General features: G+C 39.4%; 1 protein-coding gene across 7 annotated transcripts in view; it reads left to right on the forward strand.

Annotated features, from left to right (window-relative positions):
- The window catches only part of LIN54 (lin-54 DREAM MuvB core complex component), an 86,072-nt gene that overhangs the window by 17,477 nt on the left and 48,786 nt on the right, over positions 1 to 19,809 (forward strand). For 3 of the 7 annotated variants that reach the window (XM_034958552.4, XM_055111360.3, XM_003832253.5), the window contains exons 2-3: positions 10,529 to 11,244; positions 16,387 to 16,510. In XM_034958552.4, the coding sequence (XP_034814443.1) occupies positions 10,561 to 11,244; positions 16,387 to 16,510 (808 nt within the window). In that variant the 5' untranslated portion in view covers positions 10,529 to 10,560. The remainder of the gene's footprint in view (positions 1 to 10,528; positions 11,245 to 16,386; positions 16,511 to 19,809) is intronic. The other 4 variants (XM_034958554.4, XM_055111362.3, XM_003832254.6 and 1 more) reach the window with 2 other exon arrangements.

Raw genomic sequence — 19,809 nt, forward strand, 5'->3', positions numbered from 1 at the left:
CTATTACATAGACTCTGGCCAAACCAATCAGACCTTTTGAAAAAAAATTAAATTTAAATTAAAAATAAATTAAAATTAAATTAAATTAATTTTTTTCCCCCCAGAGACAGGATCTTACCCAGTCACCCAGGCCAGAGTGCAGTGGCACTATCATACCTCACTTCAAACTTCTGAGATTACACTTTCCTCCTGTCTCAGCCTCCCGAGTAGCTAGGACTTTAGACATGCCCCACCACGCCTGGCTAATTTGTAAAAATTATTTTTTTATAGAGAAGAAGGTCTTACCATGTTGTGCCCAGGCTGGTCTCCAACTCCTGGACTTAAGCAGTCCTCTTGCCTTGGCCTCCCAGAGTGTTGGGATTACAGGTGTGAGCCACTGAACCTGGCCCAGACCTTTTCTTGTTAGAAGTTTGGACTTTGCTCCTAGTTCAAAGGGAGAGTCCCACTCCTATAATTCTCAGTCTCTTTTAACAGGACAGGTAAAAATGTATGTTCTTCTGACAACAGAACTTCAAAATATATGAAGCAAAAATGTGCAGAAGGGGAGACGTAGACAAATCCACCACCATATTTGGGGATTTTAACACCCTAAAAATTTATTAAGGATATCAAAGATCTGAATAACTCTATCAACCAGCTTTTGCTAACTGACATTAATAGAATACTACCCTCAGCAACTATTTAAAAAAATGTTCTTGGCTGGGCAAGGTGGCTCATGCCTGTAATCCCAGCACTTCGGGAGGCCAAGGAGGGCGGATTGCCTAAGGTCAGGAGTTCGAGACCAGTCTGGCCAACATGGTGAAACCCTGTCTCTACTAAAAATACAAAAAAATTAACTGGGCATGGTGCCATGCACCTGTAATCCCAGCTACTTGGGAGGCTGAGGCAGGGGAATTGCTTGAACCGGGGAGGTGGAGGTTGCAGTGAGCCCAGATTGCGCCACTGCACTCCAGCATGGGTGACAGGGCAAGACTCTGTCTCAAAAAAAAAAAATTCTTTTAAAATGCACAAGGAGGATTCACCAAGAGAGACCGTATACTGAGTCAAAAAATAAGTCTTTAATTTCAAATGATGAGAATGTTAGAGTATTATGTTCTCTGACAATACTATAATTAAATTAGTAATCAATAATAATAGCATAGCTAGAAAATCTCCAAGTGCTTGGGAATTAAATGGCACACTTCTTTATTATCCATGTGTCAGGTAAAATCACAAGCAATATTAGAAAACATTTGAAGTGAATGATAATAAAAACGTATTGAAATTAATGGAATACATCTAAAGAGCTTTGGGGAAAAGTTTTCATATTAAAGGCTTACTGTAAAAAAGAAGAAAGTTTTAAAATCAATCAATCATTTAAACCAGGAGTTGACAGACTTTTTGTATAAAGCTCCAGGTAGCAAATATTGGAGGCTTTGTAAGTCATGTAAGTCTGTCATATTCCCCCTTGCCCCAACCATTTAAAAATGTAAATATCAGGCCAGGCGCAGTGGCTCATGCCTGTAATCCCAGCACTTTGGGATGCTGAGGCAGGTGGATCAGTTGAGATCGGAAGTTCAAGACCAACCTGACCAACATGGTGCAATCCCATCTCTGCTAAAAATACAAAAGTAGCCGGCATGGTGGCATGCGCCTCTAATCCCAGCTACTTGGGAGGCTGAGGCAGGAGAGTTGCTTGAACCCGGGAAGCAGAGGTTGAAGTGAGCCAAGATCACACCACTGCACTCCAGCCTGGGTGACAGAGTGAGGCTCTGTCTCAAAAACAAACAAAGAAACAAACAAAAAACCATTTTTAGGTAGGAAGCAATATATAAAGACCATGGGCATCATTTAGTATTTTGGTGAACCCTGATCTGTGTTTCCATCTTAAGATTCTAGCCGGGCGCGGTGGCTCACCGCTGTGATCCCAGCACTTTGGGAGGCCGAGGCAGGCGGATCACCTGAGGTCTGGAGTTTGAGACCAGCTTGACCAACATGGAGAAACCCTGTCTCTACTAAAAATACAAAAAATTAGCCAGGGGTGGTGGCGCATGCCTATAATCCCAGCTACTTGGGAGGCTGAGGCAGGAGAATCGCTTGAACCCAGGTGGCGGAGGTTGCGGTGAGCCAAGATTGCACCATTGCACTTCAGCCTGGGCAACAAGAGTGTAACTCCATCTCAAAAAAAAAAAAAAGATTCTAGAAAAGAACAAATCAAACAGAAGCAAAGAGGTAAAGATAATAGTTAATTTAAATAAAAAATGGGCCAGGCACAGTGGTGCATGCTGAGAGGCCAAGCTGGGCAGATCACTTGAGCTCAGGAGTTTGAGACCAGCCTAGGCAACGTGGTAAAACCTCATTTCTTCTTTTTTTTTTTTTTTCTGAGACAGAGTCTCGCTTTGTCACCCAGGCTGGAGTGCAGTGGCGTGATCTCAGCTCACTGCAAGCTCCGCCTCCTGGGTTCACGCCATTCTCCTGCCTCAGCCTCCCGAGTAGCTGGGACTACAGGCACCTGCTACCATGCCCGGCTAATTTTTTGTATTTTTAGTAGAGACGGGGTTTCACCGTGTTAACCAGGATGGTCTCAATCTCCTGACCTCGTGATCCACCCGCCTTGGCCTCCCAAAGTGCTGGGATTACAGGCGTGAGCCACCACGCCCGGCTGGGGACACCTCATTTTTACAAAACAAAAGCCAGGCATCGTGGTGCATGCCTCTAGTCCCAGCTACTTGCGGGGCTGAGGCAGGAGGATTGCTTGAGCCTGGGAATTCAACGCTTCAGTGAGTCGTGTTCACGCCACTGTGTCGTGGTTTGCTTGCTACAGCCTCCAAGTCAAGGGAGTGTGAGCTAGGACTACAAGCAGGCCCTACCACACCCAGCTAATTTTTATCTTTATTTTGTTGAGATGGGGTCTTGATATGTTGTCCAGACTGGTCTCAAACCCGTGGCCACAAGTGAGCCATCTTGACCTCTCAAAGTTCTGAGATTACAGGTGTGAGCCACCATGCCCGGTCCAAAAATGGTTCTTTGTAAAGGTCAATAAAATGGATAATCTCTAGCTAATCAAGAATAAAAGGAGAGAAGACAGTTTACCACTACGAGGAATGAAGAGAGGACATTTCTACAGATCCTGCAGATATTAAAAGAATATTACATGTAACTTTGTGCTACTACATTTGGCAGCTTAGAGGAAATAGACAAATTCCTTCAAAGACACAAACTATCAAATATCCCAGGTTACTCGGGAAGAAAGATAATCTGAATAGCCCTACATCTGCTAAAGGAAATGAATTTATAGTTAAAAACCTTCCCACAAGGAAGCTTTATATCTAGATGGCTTTACTGGTGAATTTTAGCAAATATTTAAGGAGGAAATAGAGACGATTCTGTGCAAACTTTTCCTGAAAAATAAGAATACACTCCAATTCATTTTATTAGGCTAGCATTATCTCCAGGCAGACACTATAAAATGAAAAGAAAACTACAGATCAATATCCCTCATTAACATAACAAAAATGTTTAACAAAATATTAGCAAAATATAATTTAGCAATATATACAAATTATAAGACATGATCAAGTGGGGTTCATATCAGGAATGCAAAATTAATTTAATCAAATATTAATATAATTCACAGATTAAAAAAAGAAAAGCCATACGATTTTCTCACTAGTTGCAGAAAAAGCATATGATAGAATTAAACATCCTTTTATGATTTTTTAAAAAACCTCATCAAATTGGGAAAGACTAAACTTTCTCAACCTGGTAAAGAAAATCTATGGAAACCTATAACTAACAGATAAGATTAGGAACAGGGCAAGTATGTCTGCTGTCACCACTTTTAGTCAACATTTTCCTGGAGGTCCTAGCAAGTGTAGTAAGGGAAAAGAAATATAAAACATGCAGATTGGAAAGGAGGAAATACAGATGTTACAGACAACATGGACTGTATTTATAGAAAATCTTAAGTCATCTATACTGAAAAGCTATCAGAATTAATAAGTGAGTTTAGCTAGGTTGTAGGATACGTGGACAATATACAAAAATCAGTTTTTTTTGTACATACTCATAAACATACTCATAAACAATTGGAAAATGGAAAAAAGTGCCATTTATAACAGCATCAAAAAACATGAAATACTTAAGGATAAATTTAACAAAATATGTATAAGACCTATATACTTAAAGTGCACAACATTGCTAACATAAATAAGATATAGTTATTTGGGAGACAATTTTCCATGGGTCTTTTTTTTTTTTTTTTCTTAAGAGACAGGCTGTCACTGTGTTGCCCAGGCTGGAGTACAGTGGTGCACTGCAGCCTTGAACTTCTGGCCTCAAGCGATCCTCCCATCTCATCCTCCTGAATAGCTGGGACTACAGGTGCACGCCATTGCACCTGACTTCTCCATGGGTCCTTGCATTTCTGTACCTCTTACCAGTGAGGCAGTGGCAGCCCTTTTGTTTTAAATGCTCTTTTCAAGGATATCTGTATAGCAAACAGCCTGGGATGATACAGCATCTCCCTCTGTAGCAAAGGGCAGATTTGCTTATTGTCCAGTATAATAAAGATAATATCTCCCTCTGGGCAAAGAGCAGGTTTGCTTTGGCCCGTTATAAAAGATTTGGGTTCCCTGGCTGGGCGCGGTGGCTCACGCCTGTAATCCTAGCACTTTGGGAGGCCGAGGCGGGCGGATCACGAGGTCAGGAGATCGAGACCATCCTGGCTAACATGGTGAAACCCTGTCTCTACTAAAAATACAAAAAATTAGTCGGGCGTGGTGGCGGGCGCCCGTAGTCCCAGCTACTCAGGAGGCTGAGGCAGGAGAATGGCATGAACCTGGGAGGCGGAGCTTGCAATGAGCCGAGATCGCGCCACTGCACTCCAACCTGGGCGACCGAGTGAGACTCTGTCTCAGAAAAAAAAAAAGATTTGTGTTCCCTAAGCTCAGGGTTCCTAAGTTATGATACAAACCTACTGCATATGTGGCATCTACCTGGACCCCCCTGTGTCTTCCCTGCGGGACTTGGGGGATATGGGGGAACTGATACACACATAATGCTCATGTTCCTTGCTGTACTGTGGGTCAAAAGTCCTTTTGTCTCTGACACATGACTACTGTGTCTTCTGCCGGTATCCATGGAAGGTTACTAGGCTACTTTGTTAGCTTTCAAAGAGAGTTGAAAGTCTCAGACCCTCACAGTTCTTGATAGTTTTGGCCATGAGGATGGGATGCTGACAGGCATGGCATTCTGAAGGAGGAAGGATGAGGGCCTCTTGGGCTAGGTTAGGAGATATGAAAATTCTCTCTGGCATCTGTTAGTGAATGGTCTCACCCAGGTGGTGGGCAAGGGCAGTGGGGATGGGGAGAATGAAAGTCCTCCACTGTTCTACCTGTTAATGAATAATTTAGAGGCTTAGTTGAGAGGTAGGATTGAAACATACCACCTGAGTGGTGCTTTGGTTGTTGTACACTCAACTTCATGGCCCCTGCTCTGCTGAAAGGCAATGTGGCTATAGCTGCTGAGTTAAGGAGCCCTCAAAGCAGAACATATGGTGTCCACAATAAGGATATAGAGCTTTAGGTGGATTCAAAACCTTAGAAGTTTGGTTGAGCTGCAGGGGTTAATGCTTGAAAATGAAAGTAAATGCAAGCTTTGCTTACTGCTCTAAAGCCACAGTCTCCCTCTGTGGCCTGACCTCTCCCTCCTCCTACTCTTTAATTTCAGGTGCTTTAAAGAGAAAGATTAATAGGGGTTGGGCTGATGTCTGTGTGTCCTTATGGGGACCAAAGGCCATACCCATATGTATAAATATGCTGGAAGAACTTCAGGGAGAGGAAGGAGTCAAACTTTTATGGTTCTGTTGGATATAGGAACTAAATCATCATTCGTTGGGGGTAGTATCCAGATTCAACTCTCGGGGTTTGGGGAAGAAAGCTAGTGTGACATTGTGAGTGGAGCCCTTTGTTGTATATTGTTGTTGTGATTGTCATTGCTGATGTATATTTGATGTTGATACTTTTACATTCTTGTGCTGTGAATTCCCATAAGTGCCAGAGGGGATTCTTTGATCAGGAAGAGCGACATAAAGAAGTGCTAGTACTTTGGTGTCCCAAAACCCTAGTGAGTCCTTTAAGATGTTATAAGTGACTGATAACTTCACAGTATACGTAATGAATTCATCCAATTCAATAAGACTGTAAACCTGGTATTTTTTTTTTTTTCTTGAGACAGAGTCTGGCTCTGTTGCCCAGGCTGGAGTGCAGTGACGTGATCTTGGCTCACTGCAAGCTCCGCCTCCCGGGTTCACGCCATTTTCCTGCCTCGGCCTCCTGAGTAGCTGGGACTACAGGCACCCACCACTGCGCCTGGCTAATTTTTTGTATTTTTAATAGAGATGGGGTTTCACCATGTTAGACAGGATGGTCTCGATCTCCTGACCTTATGGTCTGCCTGCTTCGGCCTCCCAAAGTGCTGGGATTACAGGCATAAGACACCGCGCCCGGCCAAACCCAGTATTTTTAAAAGAAAAAAAAATTTAACAGGAACTTGTCAAAGGAAGATATACAGACAGACAATATGCACATGAAAAGAGGCTAGAGTCATTAATCATCTGGGAATTGCAAATTAAAAACACAATGAGATATCACTTCACATAGGCTAGAATGGCTGGAGTTGAAAAGACCAACAGAAGACTGACAATACCAATTGTTGGTGAGGCTGTGGAGCAGCTGGAACTCTCATACATTGCTGGAGGGTATATAAAATGGTACAGCTAAGTTGGGAAATAGTTTAGCAGTTTCATGCAAAATTAAAAATAAACTTACCATGTGATTCACCTAGAAGGAATTGCCAGATCTCCTTCTAGATATTTACTCAAAAGAAATGAAAAACGTATTTTCTGAAAAAACTTGAACCTAAATATTTATAGCAGTTTATAGCAGAATTATTCATCATAGTTCCAAACTGGAAACAGTCCAAATGTCCATTAACAGATGAATGTGTATACATAAATTGTGGTCAATTTGTACAATGGAATATTACTCAGCAGTAAAAAGGAATAGAACTACTAATAAGTAAAACGATAAAGATAAATCTCAAAAGCATGCTGAGAGAAAAAACTCATACCATATGATTGCTTTATGTCATAAGTACATAATATATTATTCAACTTAAATGAAGTTCTGGAATGAGCAAAAAGACAAATAATCTTTAGTGATAGAACAGACCCACTTCTCAAAAGAAACATTTATGTGGCCAAAAAAACATGAAAAAAAGCTCAACATCATTGATCATCAGAGAAATGTAAATGAAAATCACAATGAGATACCATCTCATGCCAGTCAGAGTGGCGATTATTAAAAAGTCAGGAAACAATAGATGCTGGTAAGGCTGTGGAGAAATAGGAATGCTTTTACATTGTTCATGACAATGTGAATTAGTTCAACCACGGTGGAAGACAGTATGGTGATTCCTCAAGGATATAGAACCAGAAATACCATTTGGCCCATCAGTCCCATTACTGGGTATGTACCCAAAGGAATATAAATCATTCTACTATAAAGACACATGCACACATATGTTTATTGCAGCACTATTTACAATAGCAAAGACATGTAACCAACCCAAATGCCCATCAGTGATAGACTGGATAAATAAAATTTGGCACTTATACACCATGGAATACTATGCAGCCATAAAAAGGAATGAGATCATGTCCTCTGCAGAGACATGGATGAAACTGGAAGCCATCATTCTCAGCAAACTAACACAGGAACAGAAAACCAAACACTGCATGTTCTCACTCATAAGTGGGAGTTGAAGAATTGAGAACACATGGACACAGAGAGGGGAACAACACACATTATGTTCTGGTGGGGGGCTGGGGTCAAGGGGAGGGAACTTAGAGGTGGGGTCAACAGGTGTAGCAAACCACCATGGCACACGTATACCTGTGTAACAAACCTGCATGTTCTGCACATGTATCCTGTTTGTTTTTTGTTTTTTGTTTTTTTCTTAGAAAAGTAGACTTATTTTTTCCCTGTTTTAAAACACCAATGGCAAAATTTAAGGGAGTATAATTTTGGGATTAAGATTATTAACTGTGGCATCTTTTTAAAAAAATTTTTGAGACAAAGTCTCACTCTGTTGCCCAGGCTGGAGTGCAGTGGCACGATCTTGGCTCACTGCAACCTCCGCCTCCCGGCTTCAAGCGATTATTGTGCTTCAGCCTTCTGAGTAGCTGGAATTACAAGCACCCACCACCATGCCTAGCTAATTTTTGTATTTTTAGTAGAGATGGGGTTTTGCCATGTTGGCCAGGCTGGTCTCGAACACCTGACCTCAGGTGATCTGCCCACCTCGGCCTCCCAAAGTGCTGGGATTACAGGTAAGAGCCAGTGTGCCCAGCCAAGATAATTAACTGTGGCATATTAAAAACCTGAGCTGGAGTCCTGGCTCTACCATTTACTAGCTATGTGACCTTAGGCAAATTAACCTTTCTAAATGGCCTCATCTATAAAACAGGGATAATGATGATTCCCATTTCTGAGTTGTTGTGAGGATAAATTAAATTACGTCATCAGTGTTGTATTGTAAGCACTCAATAATGATGGTTTATTTTGGTGGTAGTAGTATTTGCCAATGCTAATAGTTGTAATTTGCTACTTGTGTGTTAATTTTGGATGGGTGTTGTATTTTTTTTTTTTTTTTTTTTTGAGATGGGGTCTCGCTCTGTCGCCCGGCTCAAGTGCAGTGGCACGATCTCGGCTCATTGCAACCTCTGCCTCCCAGGTTCAAGTGATTCTTCTGCCTCAGCCTCCTGAGTAGCTGGGACTATAGGTGCATGCCACCATGCCCAGCTAATTTTTGTATTTTTAGTTGAGACGGGGTTTCACCATGTTGGCCAGGATCGTCTCCATCTCTTGACCTTGTGATCTGCCTACCTCGTGATCTGCCAGAATGCCCAGCCGGGGTGGTGTATTTTTATATTTAAAAAAAGGGGGCCGGGCATGGTGGCTCACACCTATAATCCCAGCACTTTGGGAGGCCAGCGTGGGCAGATCACCTGAGGTTAGGAGTTTGAGACCAGCCTGACCAACATGGAGAAACCTCGTCTCTACTAAAAATACAAAAAAGTAGCTGGGCGTGGTGGCACATGCCTGTAATCCCAGCTACTTGGGAGGCTGAGGCAGGAGAATCGCTTGAACCTGGGAGGTGGAGGTTGCGGTGAGCCGAGATTGCGCCACTGCACTCCAGCCTGGGTAACAAGAGCGAGACTCTGTCTCAAAAACGAAAAGGAAGAGAAGAAAGTTGCTGATTTGGTTCCTATGGATCTTTGATGTTCTCTGGGCAAATAACTCACTGCTATTTAGTCTGTCATAAACATGATGTGCTGTCTTTTATACATGAAGATAATAAAATTGATTCCTTTATTGGAAGTTCTACAGACCTTTGGCTAAAAGTACCACAGCTCAAAGTTTTTCATAATCTGCTTTATGATTATTACTTTTTTTCTTCATGGGGATTGGCTGTACATCTCTTAAATGGTTCTTTTTGACACTTTAAATGGCTGAGGATGGCCAGGCACGGTGGCTCACGCCTGTAATCCCAGTACTTTGGGAGGCCGAGGCAGGTGGATCACCCGAGGTTAGGAGTTCGAGACCAGCCTGGCCAACATGGCAAAACCCTGTCTCTACTAAAAGTACAAAAATTAGCCCGGCATGGTGGCAGGCGCCTGTAATTCCAGCTACTCAGGAGGCTGAGGCAGGAGAATTGCTTGAACCCAGGAAGCGGAGGTTGCAGTGAGCTGAGATTGTGCCACTGCACTTCAGCCTTGGCAACAGAGTGAGACTCCGTCTCAATAATTAATTAATTAAGTAAGTAAGTAAGTAAATGGCCAAGGAGGGTTTGAGAATCTTCTTTCCAAATAAAAATTTCCCTGGTATAAAGCTAGTTGGTCAAAGTTGTACCACAAATGCTATTTGATCTGCAATTGCTGAGATGTATTACTCTAGAAACTCCTTTAACTTTAATTTGGGTATTTAATGGATTTTTAAAATGGGATAGTACACTCATATTAGGACCTAGCTCATTGGAGATTTGAATGTATTTTACAATATGTTAATATTTAAATCTTTATTTCCTTGTGTGAATCAGCAGTTTTCAAGTCTGTCAATGAGAGGAAAAAAATCTGGGTAGAAATAAGATCAGATACATCAAAGATTACAAATTTTATTAGAGGGCGTTGGAAAGGAGTTTCATGTGATTATGTGACTTAGTGTTGCCTGAGTGCAAGATACTTGTGGATTGAGACGAGAGTAAGAATGTTTGCTTCTAGTTTTGTGTTCCCATATGACTTATATTATAGATTCTTGCAGGTTGAGGATGTGTTAACATGATTTAACCCAGATAAGCTTCAGGAATATTCTTCATTCAATTATATATCAATTTAAAAATTGTCATTTTGCCGTTTGCATTTTTTTGAATTTTTTTCTTACATCTTTTGAAACCTAGTAACTTGTTCATTTTTCAACTTTTATTACAGTGCCTGATCAACTTTCTAGCGGGAGAACGATCATGGAGGTGGTGCCAGCTGAGGTGAATAGTTTGCTTCCAGAGGAAATAATGGACACTGGTATAACTTTAGTGGATGATGATAGTATTGAGGCTGTTATTGTTTCATCCCCAATTCCCATGGAGACAGAACTGGAAGAAATTGTCAACATAAATTCTACTGGTGACTCTACAGCCACGCCCATTTCCACGGAACCAATCACAGTGTACAGTAACCACACTAACCAAGTTGCAGTGAATACCACAATTACTAAAGCAGATTCTAATACCACAGTGAAACCAGCTTTTCCAAGTGGCCTTCAAAAACTTGGTGCTCAGACTCCTGTGACTATATCAGCCAATCAGATTATTTTAAACAAAGTATCACAGACATCTGATCTTAAACTTGGCAATCAGACCCTTAAACCAGATGGACAGAAGTTAATTTTAACAACTTTGGGCAAGTCTGGTTCACCAATTGTTTTAGCACTACCCCATAGCCAACTACCCCAGGCTCAGAAAGTTACAACTCAGGCCCAGTCAGGAGATGCTAAGTTACCACCGCAGCAAATTAAAGTAGTTACCATTGGAGGGAGGCCAGAGGTGAAACCTGTCATTGGTGTCTCAGCATTGACCCCAGGAAGTCAACTGATTAATACTACAACTCAGCCCTCTGTGTTACAGACCCAACAGTTAAAAACAGTACAGGTAAAAGAAAAAAGGGGGCTTACTAATTAAAATGCATGTTAAAAAAATTTAACTGATTCATAGTTGTGTTTATAGGGTTACTAAATACATAGTTGTTACTGAATTCTTTTGAATGTTGTTTTATGTAATTGTGTGTGTGTGTTTTTAAGTTTGATATGTCTAATGCTTATGAAAATTTTTACCAGATAACTTAGAAAGCAAACTTAATTTTGGTTAAATTCCAAATTAGTATATTTATAGCCTTTTACTAATTTTAAAATGCATTTTATTCTTAGTGGTAGTTTGATTACAAGGATGTTTTGCTGGTATAAACATGCCAGACTTGCTGCTGGGCTATCAAAAAAATCATGTAGACAACATTTTTTTTTTTTCAGTTCACAGATGGCCAAAGGCTAGGAGAACTTTGTTGCTCTGAGAAACCCTCAGAGCCAGTATTAGTGCGTGTCAGCCAGTGTGTGCCTTTTATTTGGAGTTTACTGTTCATTGCCATTATTCATGTTTGTACTATGGAAAAGACAGTGACATGTGATGGAAGATAACATACAGGCTTTAGAGTTGTACCAACTGGGTTTGAGTTGCCTCTATCTTATTCTACCAGTTATGGAAAACTTTCGTAGGTTACTTATCTTCTCTGAGTTTTTGACTTTATCTTAAGAATACTTTTTGATCAAGATGAAATGTGTAGTATAATTCTCAAAATATTGAGGATGTTTCATAATGGTACCTATTATTAGTATGAATAGGACCCTAAGAAAGAAGGTTACTGGAATATATATTAAGTGATTTCCAGTTTATCATGCCCAAATAGGCTTTCTTAGGCCACCACTACTCTTGGAAATGCAGTGATTGGCGGGGCGTGGTGGTTCAAGCCTGTAATCCCACCCAGCACTTTGGCAGGCTGAGGTGGGCGGATCACCTGAGGTCAGGAGTTTGAGACTAGCCTGCCCAACATGGTGAAACCTCATCTCTACTAAAAATACAAAAAATTAGCCAGGCATGGTGGCGAGTGCCTATAATCCCAGCTACTCAGGGGGCTGAGACAGGAGAATCGGTTGAACCCGGGAGGCAGAGGTTGCAGTGAGCCGAGATCGCGCCATTGCACTCCAGCCTGGGTGACAAGAGCGAAACTCCATCTCAAAAAAAAAAAAAAACAAGAAATGCAGTGATATACTTATGACCAGGAAACAAAAATGTATCCTCTGTTTGAAAGAGTTGTTTTTGAATGCATAGAAATAATAGGAAATGCATAAGAAGGAAGTAGGAAGGTTTTGGGAGACTACACTCAGCTGATATTAGAGTAATGTTTTGGTTACTGTTTTGACAGTAGAATTAGAAACCACTTTTCATGGGCTTTGCATTTAAGAACTTTGTAGAATTTCTTAAATCTTATAATTTGCCTCTGTCCCCGTTGCCATTATTAAACATTTAGTGCTCTTTCTTGTTCATTATTACTTCTCACTTATCTATGACTTCGTTTTACTTCTTATTTTTGCCAAGAATCTCTTGGATGAGATATCTTATCACCATCAAGCATCTTGTCCTCAGTTTTGAAGCTTGTTTTTATTGGTTTACCAAAGTTTATTTGGCTTTGGCAATATGGATCATAATTATGTTCAAAAGAAACTGATGCCAGGTGTGGTGGCTCACGAACCTGTAAGCCCAACACTTTGGGAGGCCAAGGTGGGCAGATTCTGTGAGGCCAGGAGTTCGAGACCAGTCTGGGCAACATAGTGAAACCCTGTTTCTACCAAAAATACAAAAAATTAGCCCAGCATGGTGGCGCACACTTGCGGTCCCAGGTACTCAGGAGGCTGAGGTGAGAGGGTCGCTTGAGCCGGGGAGGTCTAGGCTGCTGTGAGCTGTGGTCGCATCACTGCACCTCAGCCTGGGCTACAGGAAGACCCTGTCTCAAAAAAATAAAAATAAACTAAAAAAGGAAAAGATATCATAAATTAGAATGTCATTTTTTTCATTTATGAGAGCAAGGTATATGTGACATTTCAATGACCAGTGTTGCTTATATCTATTATTTCTCTACTTTAACTCCCTAAGTAATGACAATAAAAAAAAGACTGGGGTCTAATTCTTATAACTTGTTTTATTGTTACTTTTCTGTTTTGTTTTGTTTTGTTTTTGAGACAGGTCTCGCTGTCACCCAGTCTGGAGTGCAGGGGGTGCTCCACTGCAGCCTTGACCTCCCAAGCTCAAATGCTCCTCCCACGTCAGCCTCCCAAGTAGCTGGGACTACAGATGCACACCACCACACCTGGCCAATTTTTGTATTTTTTTTCTAGAGATGGGGCTTTGCCGTGTAGCCCAGGCTGGTCTCAAACTCCTGGACACAAGCAATCCACCTGCCTTGGCCTCTCAAAAGAGCTGGGATTACAAGCATAAGCCACTGCACCTGGGCTATTGTTAGTTTTCTAAAGCCTGTTTCTATCTAATAAAAAAGAATTCTATTAAAAAAACAATAAAAAGGAATTAGATTTAGAATTTTTTTTACTTGTACAATCCATTATTTTTAGGCGACTTAAGTCTTTCCAACTCAGAAGTAACCTCAAAGCTCTGAAGCACAAAAGACAAATTAAAAACTATGCATCTATATTTTTTCCTTTTTTGACACCAGAATATTTGGTTTAGTATTACAAAGAGTATATGATTTTCTGGTTTTTTTCTCCCTAGGTAGTTGTCAGTGTTAAGTTTAGTCAGAGTATTGAGACTGTTAGGGTATAGATAGCAGGCAACGGTGGAAGATGGAGGCCATCTTGAAAAATGAAGAAAAGAGGTGACCTTTGAAGCCAGAGGCAGTAACAGAGGTATAATTATATGTAATAACAGATATATAAACACTTTCCCATGTTTCCTGTGCATAGTATATAAGAGTAGTACATAACTAGCAGTCTGGGACAATATAACTCCTTACTAGCTCCTGAATCTATCCAACACAGTGCCAAAAATTACTTGTATATATTATTTGATGACATATTTTACTACCTTATTTGTAAGTTTTTTTTCATGTTTATCTTAAGCTGCTGATTCTATAAACTTGTTAAAGTAATCTTTGATGCTTTGTTTTACTTAATAATTTTGTTCCAGGATACTTTAGAATTCATAGTGCAAAAAAATCATAGTTCCTTAATGGAACCAAAAGTTATTATTTTCAGCACCACTAAAGAAACATAACCACAAGGGCAAGATGAGATTGTTTATTTGAATAATTAATGTGCTTCTGGTTGTACTGTTTATATTTTTTCTTACTGATAAGTATTCATATACTCATGATTGTGAAAAATCAGTTTAAAATGGGGAAATACTTTAAGCCCATAATTGTTATAGCTAAGGTTATTTATTGCTAATATGGCTTTCTAAGAATATCAATACTTCTACCTCTAGAGATTGTTAATATTATAGATACAATAGATACAATTTTGACTGACTTTAGGGTTTTAAGTCTGTAAACATACTTGAGAAATTTGTATTTCTCTAAATTTCATTAGCTTTCTAGAGTATAATTATAGATTTATTTGAGTATGTTATAGTTTTGCAAGTCGGCCGTTTTTAAATACAACAATGGGTATGTTTTTTTTAAGTGATTTGTATTTTATATACAGTTGGTTTTTGTCAGTAATGTGCTCTGAGTATAAAAAAGTAATATATTGTAGGTGTAAGATGTGTTATTTAGTTTAATTTATAATTTGAGCACAAAGAGCTAATATTTGTCTAGTTCTGTGATCTATCATAGCTTCCGGTGTATTTCTATTATTCATGTTGGTCATATTTTTTCATTTGAGTCACTATTTCCTATAATAAATAGTTCTTTTACAGTCTCAATTTTCATTGCCAAAAGATATAATTAATATTTAATGTTCTTCACACTCTAAAATTCTTTGATTTTTATCCCAGGTAAATTTCTTCTTTTAACTTTTAGAAGAAGCTGTGTCTTTGTATATGGTGATAATTGCAATATAAAAAATTGGTAACTCTACACTCCTTGACTTGTGGAGAATTATAATTCAGGTCAACAGTGTGCCAATATGTAACTTCAAATTGGAGATGAATTAAATATAGATTCTCTCTTCAAGGAATTTAAAATATAATAAACAGTTGCTGTAGCCCAGGAGTTTGAGGCTGCAGTGAACTATGATTGCACCACTGCACTCCAGTCTGGGTGACGAGATGAGACCCAGTATTTTTTTTTTTTTTTTTTTTGAGACAGAGTCTCACTCACCCTGTCACCCAGGCTGGAGTGCAGTGGTGCAATCTCGACTCCCTGCAACCTCTGCTCCCGGGTTCAAGCAATTCTCCTGCCTCAGCCTCCCGAGTAGCTAAGATTATAGGTGTGCGCCACCACACCCTGCTTATTTTTGTATTTTTGTAGAGACAGGGTTTCACCATGTTGGCCAGGCTGGTCTTGAACTCCTGACCTCAAGTGTCTGCCTGCCTCAGCCTCCCAGAGTGCTGGGATTACAGGCGTGAGCCACTGTGCCTGGCCAGGACCCCATCTTTAAAAGAAGAAAAGTGTAGTACATAATAGTTTAGTAAATAATATTTCAGAGCTGTTGCCCTTATAATAGTTTCTGTTCTACCAAATTTTTCTCTTTTGTACCCTAGGGCTTTAACTTATTTAGTTCTCCCTTAATCTACTCCTGATATTTAGATCTAAAGTTGAAAATCTAGTCATAAGCCTACCTTTAATGTGTATTTATTTATATTTTGCATCCAAGGGCCAATTACATTGTGTATATAGGTGGCTTTGTCATTCGCACTATACTTTCTTTACTTACTCTTTTTATTATTGAGTAATTTGTTATTTTGAACAAGAATATTACTGTGCCACAGTTTTATTTTTTCATTAAGCATTATTATTAATTTTGTTTTCATCATATGCATATATCCAAGACATGAAAATAAGGAATTGTAATAAAATGCAAAGGTATTATTATATATGGGATTAAGGATATAATCATATTAATATTTTGATGAATGTCTGCATTTTAAATGTTCTTAACATTAACACACAGATATATTCTGTTAAGTGAGCCGGTTTTACATGTGCTACTGTGTGTGAATCTTTGGTATAATTTTGATTTAATAGGCATTTTATAGAAACAGATGGTCTTCATAGATATTTATATGTTTCAGATTGCTAAGAAGCCTCGAACGCCAACCTCTGGTCCAGTAATCACGAAGCTGATCTTTGCAAAACCAATTAATAGTAAAGCAGTTACAGGACAGACAACTCAAGTTTCACCACCAGTCATTGCAGGTTATATTTCTTTATAGTTTATTAAGCTAAATATTTATCTTCCTTTTAGATTTAAAAAGGCTGTTCTGCCAACTTAAAATGTTTTAGTGTAACAAATATAGCTTATTATTATAAACCAGACTAGTTAATAAGAAGTGTTTGCTTCAAGCAAAATGCCTCATCTGAAAATCAGTTCATTACTTTAGTCTCCTTAGTTTTTGGTAGAAATTTACCATGATACTAGCAAAGTCTCAAACTCCAGTAATAGTAGCTAATATTTATACAGTGTTCACTGTGTGCTAGGCACCATTCTTAGCCCTTTACATATAGTGACTATATCATTCCCCAGCAATCCTATGAGGTAGGTACTAATAACATTCCCGTTTTGCCAGTGTGGAAGTGGAGGCATTCAGCTAGTAAATGGCTGAGCTGGAATTTGAACCCAGGCAATTTGTTTCTGGAGCACGTGCTAACTTTAATAAATTTAAATTAATATTCATAAGAGTATAGTATTTCATGGTTTCTGTTTGAATTTTTGGTTTCAGTATTTTAATATACTCTATATGGAGTTCTCTGTAAACAGAAAATTGTCACAATAATAGTAATTACTTAAGTGGTAACAGAATTTTAGCTGAATTACTTTTACTAGAATACTCCTTAGTGTGGCCCAGTTCTCTTTTATACTTTAAAATTTGTCATCACCAATTACTATATCACCTCAGAAATCTTGACTTCAAGTGTTCGTTCTCTTTATTCCTTTAGTTTACTTGCCTTTCTACTCCCAATCCAGCAATTGACTTTGAAATTTCTGGTCCATTGATTCTTCCACTTTCTCAGTAATCATTCCTTTCCTGTCCTCAAATTCTTCCTTCCTCAAGATGAAGTCCATGACCCATCCTATTGCTCTCTTGTAAACACCATTGATTGTCTTTTTCCAGTCTCTTTCTCTAATGGCTTGGCTAAGTCCAACCGTCCTATTCCTTGTTTGGCTAGCAGCTCAAGTTTTTTAGAGAAAAGCACACAGCCATAGTGATTGGTCTTTAATCCAGAGCCATACTAAATGACTCTTTCACTAGTTATAGGATCATTTCTAATTTCTACTGTGCTAAAGGCTTATATGAAAGCACCTCTGGATGGTAAACTTTTGACTAGAGACTTTCAAATCCTAATTACCCATCCCTAGACTGTGTATTCTTGATGAGGGTACTCAAATATTAACTGATCATTCCTAGCATGTATATTAAAACCATCTGTCTTTAATAAATTTACAACATAGCGGTAGGCAACTTGGAAATCAGTGGCAGTGACTTGTCATTTTCCTGAGGCTTTGATTTGTATGTAGGCTTGATTTGTATTTGTATGTAGAGAGGCTTCTCATTTTAGCTAATGAGAAGAGACGGAAAAATTTAATGTGAAAGCAGTGTTAGGTGAGTGACTATTCTCTTTCTCTTGGTGCTCGGTAGAGATTTGTGACAGTATAGGAAGCTGATGTCTTGAGAGATGTCATGGGAGGCAGGGGGGCCCCAAAGAAAATACTGGAAAGGGTTTGGGTTTGGAGCTGATTTAGGAAGTGGGCTGCAGTTGGCTATAAGTAAACAAGGCTTGGAAGTATTTATGAAAAAGAAAACACCAGTCCCCTTGGAGATTTTTGTATAGGTAGAGGGGCTTAACCAGGAGTGTTTTAATGGGATGTTCTTTACTGTTTTGAGTCTCTGAAGAGACTCTGAGAGAGTCCCTGAAAAGTTTTAGTTAATGGGAAGGAGAAGGTATGGGTTGTATGGTAAACAATTGTGGTGTTTGCGGAAGTGTCTGAATGAATTTTTGGTTACTGTCAAGAGTTCACCGTGACTATCATAGACTTTGGTAAATGTCATTGCTTGGTCTTTGGGTTGTTTATGTGTTGCAGACCGATTGTAACTTTATTTTTTAATTGCTCATGGACTTAATAGCCCTACCAGAATACATAGAGATATACTTCTGTTAAATTTTACTAGCATTGTTGGCATTAAGTTCAGTTTGGAGGGATAATTTCTACTTTTAACTAGTTCTTTATAACCTTTAAAAATTCACATATGCTAAATTTTAAACCACCAAAGTGCCTTTCTGTTGAATTGTATCACAAGGAGATTCCATCATCTTTATGTATACATTGCAGCTAAGACTGCAGTCTTTTACCATGCAGCTAGTCTTTTTTTTTTTTTTTTTTTTTTAAGACGGAGTCTCGCCCTGTCACTGAGGCTGGAGTGCAGTGGTGCTATCTTGGCTCACTGCAACCTCCGCCTCCCGGGTTCAAGCGATTCTCCTGCTTCAGCCTCCCGAGTAGCTGGGATTACAGGCGCCCACCACCACAACCAGCTAATTTTTGTATTTTTAGTAGAGACGGGGTTTCACCATGTTGGCCAGGCTGGTCTCGAACTCCTGACCTTGTGATCCACCTGTCTTGGCCTCCCAAAGTGCTGGGACTACAGGCATGAGCCACTGCGCCCTGCTAGCTAATGCTCTTTCAAAGTACCTTGAGATTTTTTTTTTTTTTTTTGATGATTTTTGGGCTTCTCATTGAAGATGACTATCTTTTTCTATGTTTCAGTCAAGATGATTTTATATTTGTGTATAAGCGATTTTTCTAAAATGCAAATCTGAACTTGTCATACCCTTGCTTAAAATTTTCTTGGCCTTGTTCATTTCTTCACCTGGACCCATCAGGATTAAGTTCAAATGCCAGTGCTTTCTTAGCATTAAAGGCATTTAGGATCTCATGCATGCCTTTTGATTTTCACCTTCAAAATAGTAGCTCCAAACCTACCTGATTTAACTTATTGTAAGAGATCACCATATGGATCTAAACTAAGTTGTAGGACTAAGGGTCTTGGCAAGGTTCCTTTTACATGGAATGCCTTTCTTTGCCGTTCCTCGCGGCTGACTCATCCATTTTATCTCTTAGATTACCCATCTTGGAAGTTTTTGACTTCTAGGTTTAATCAGATACTCTTTCTCTGATCATTTCCTATTTATTTCCATAAAACTTGGTTATACTTACCAAGTACTTATCTTAAACTTCTGTTAAATTTCACACTGGCTTTGAGTTATCCATTAGTCATACTGTATTATAAATCTTGGTTTTCTTGTCTGTCTCCCCATACCCCTTATGATTTTTCATGATGGTAGTTTTTTTTGTTTTTTTGTTCATCTAGCTCTCTTTTTTTTTTTTTTAGACGGAGTTTTCGCTCTTTTTGCCCAGGCTGGAGTGCAATGGCGCAATCTCAGCTCACTGCAACATCCGCCTCCTGGGTTCAAGTGATTCTCCTGTCTCAGCCTCCTGA

The sequence above is a fragment of the Pan paniscus genome, chromosome 3, assembly GCF_029289425.2.
Source record: "Pan paniscus chromosome 3, NHGRI_mPanPan1-v2.0_pri, whole genome shotgun sequence".
NCBI classification, from domain to species: Eukaryota; Metazoa; Chordata; class Mammalia; order Primates; family Hominidae; genus Pan; species Pan paniscus.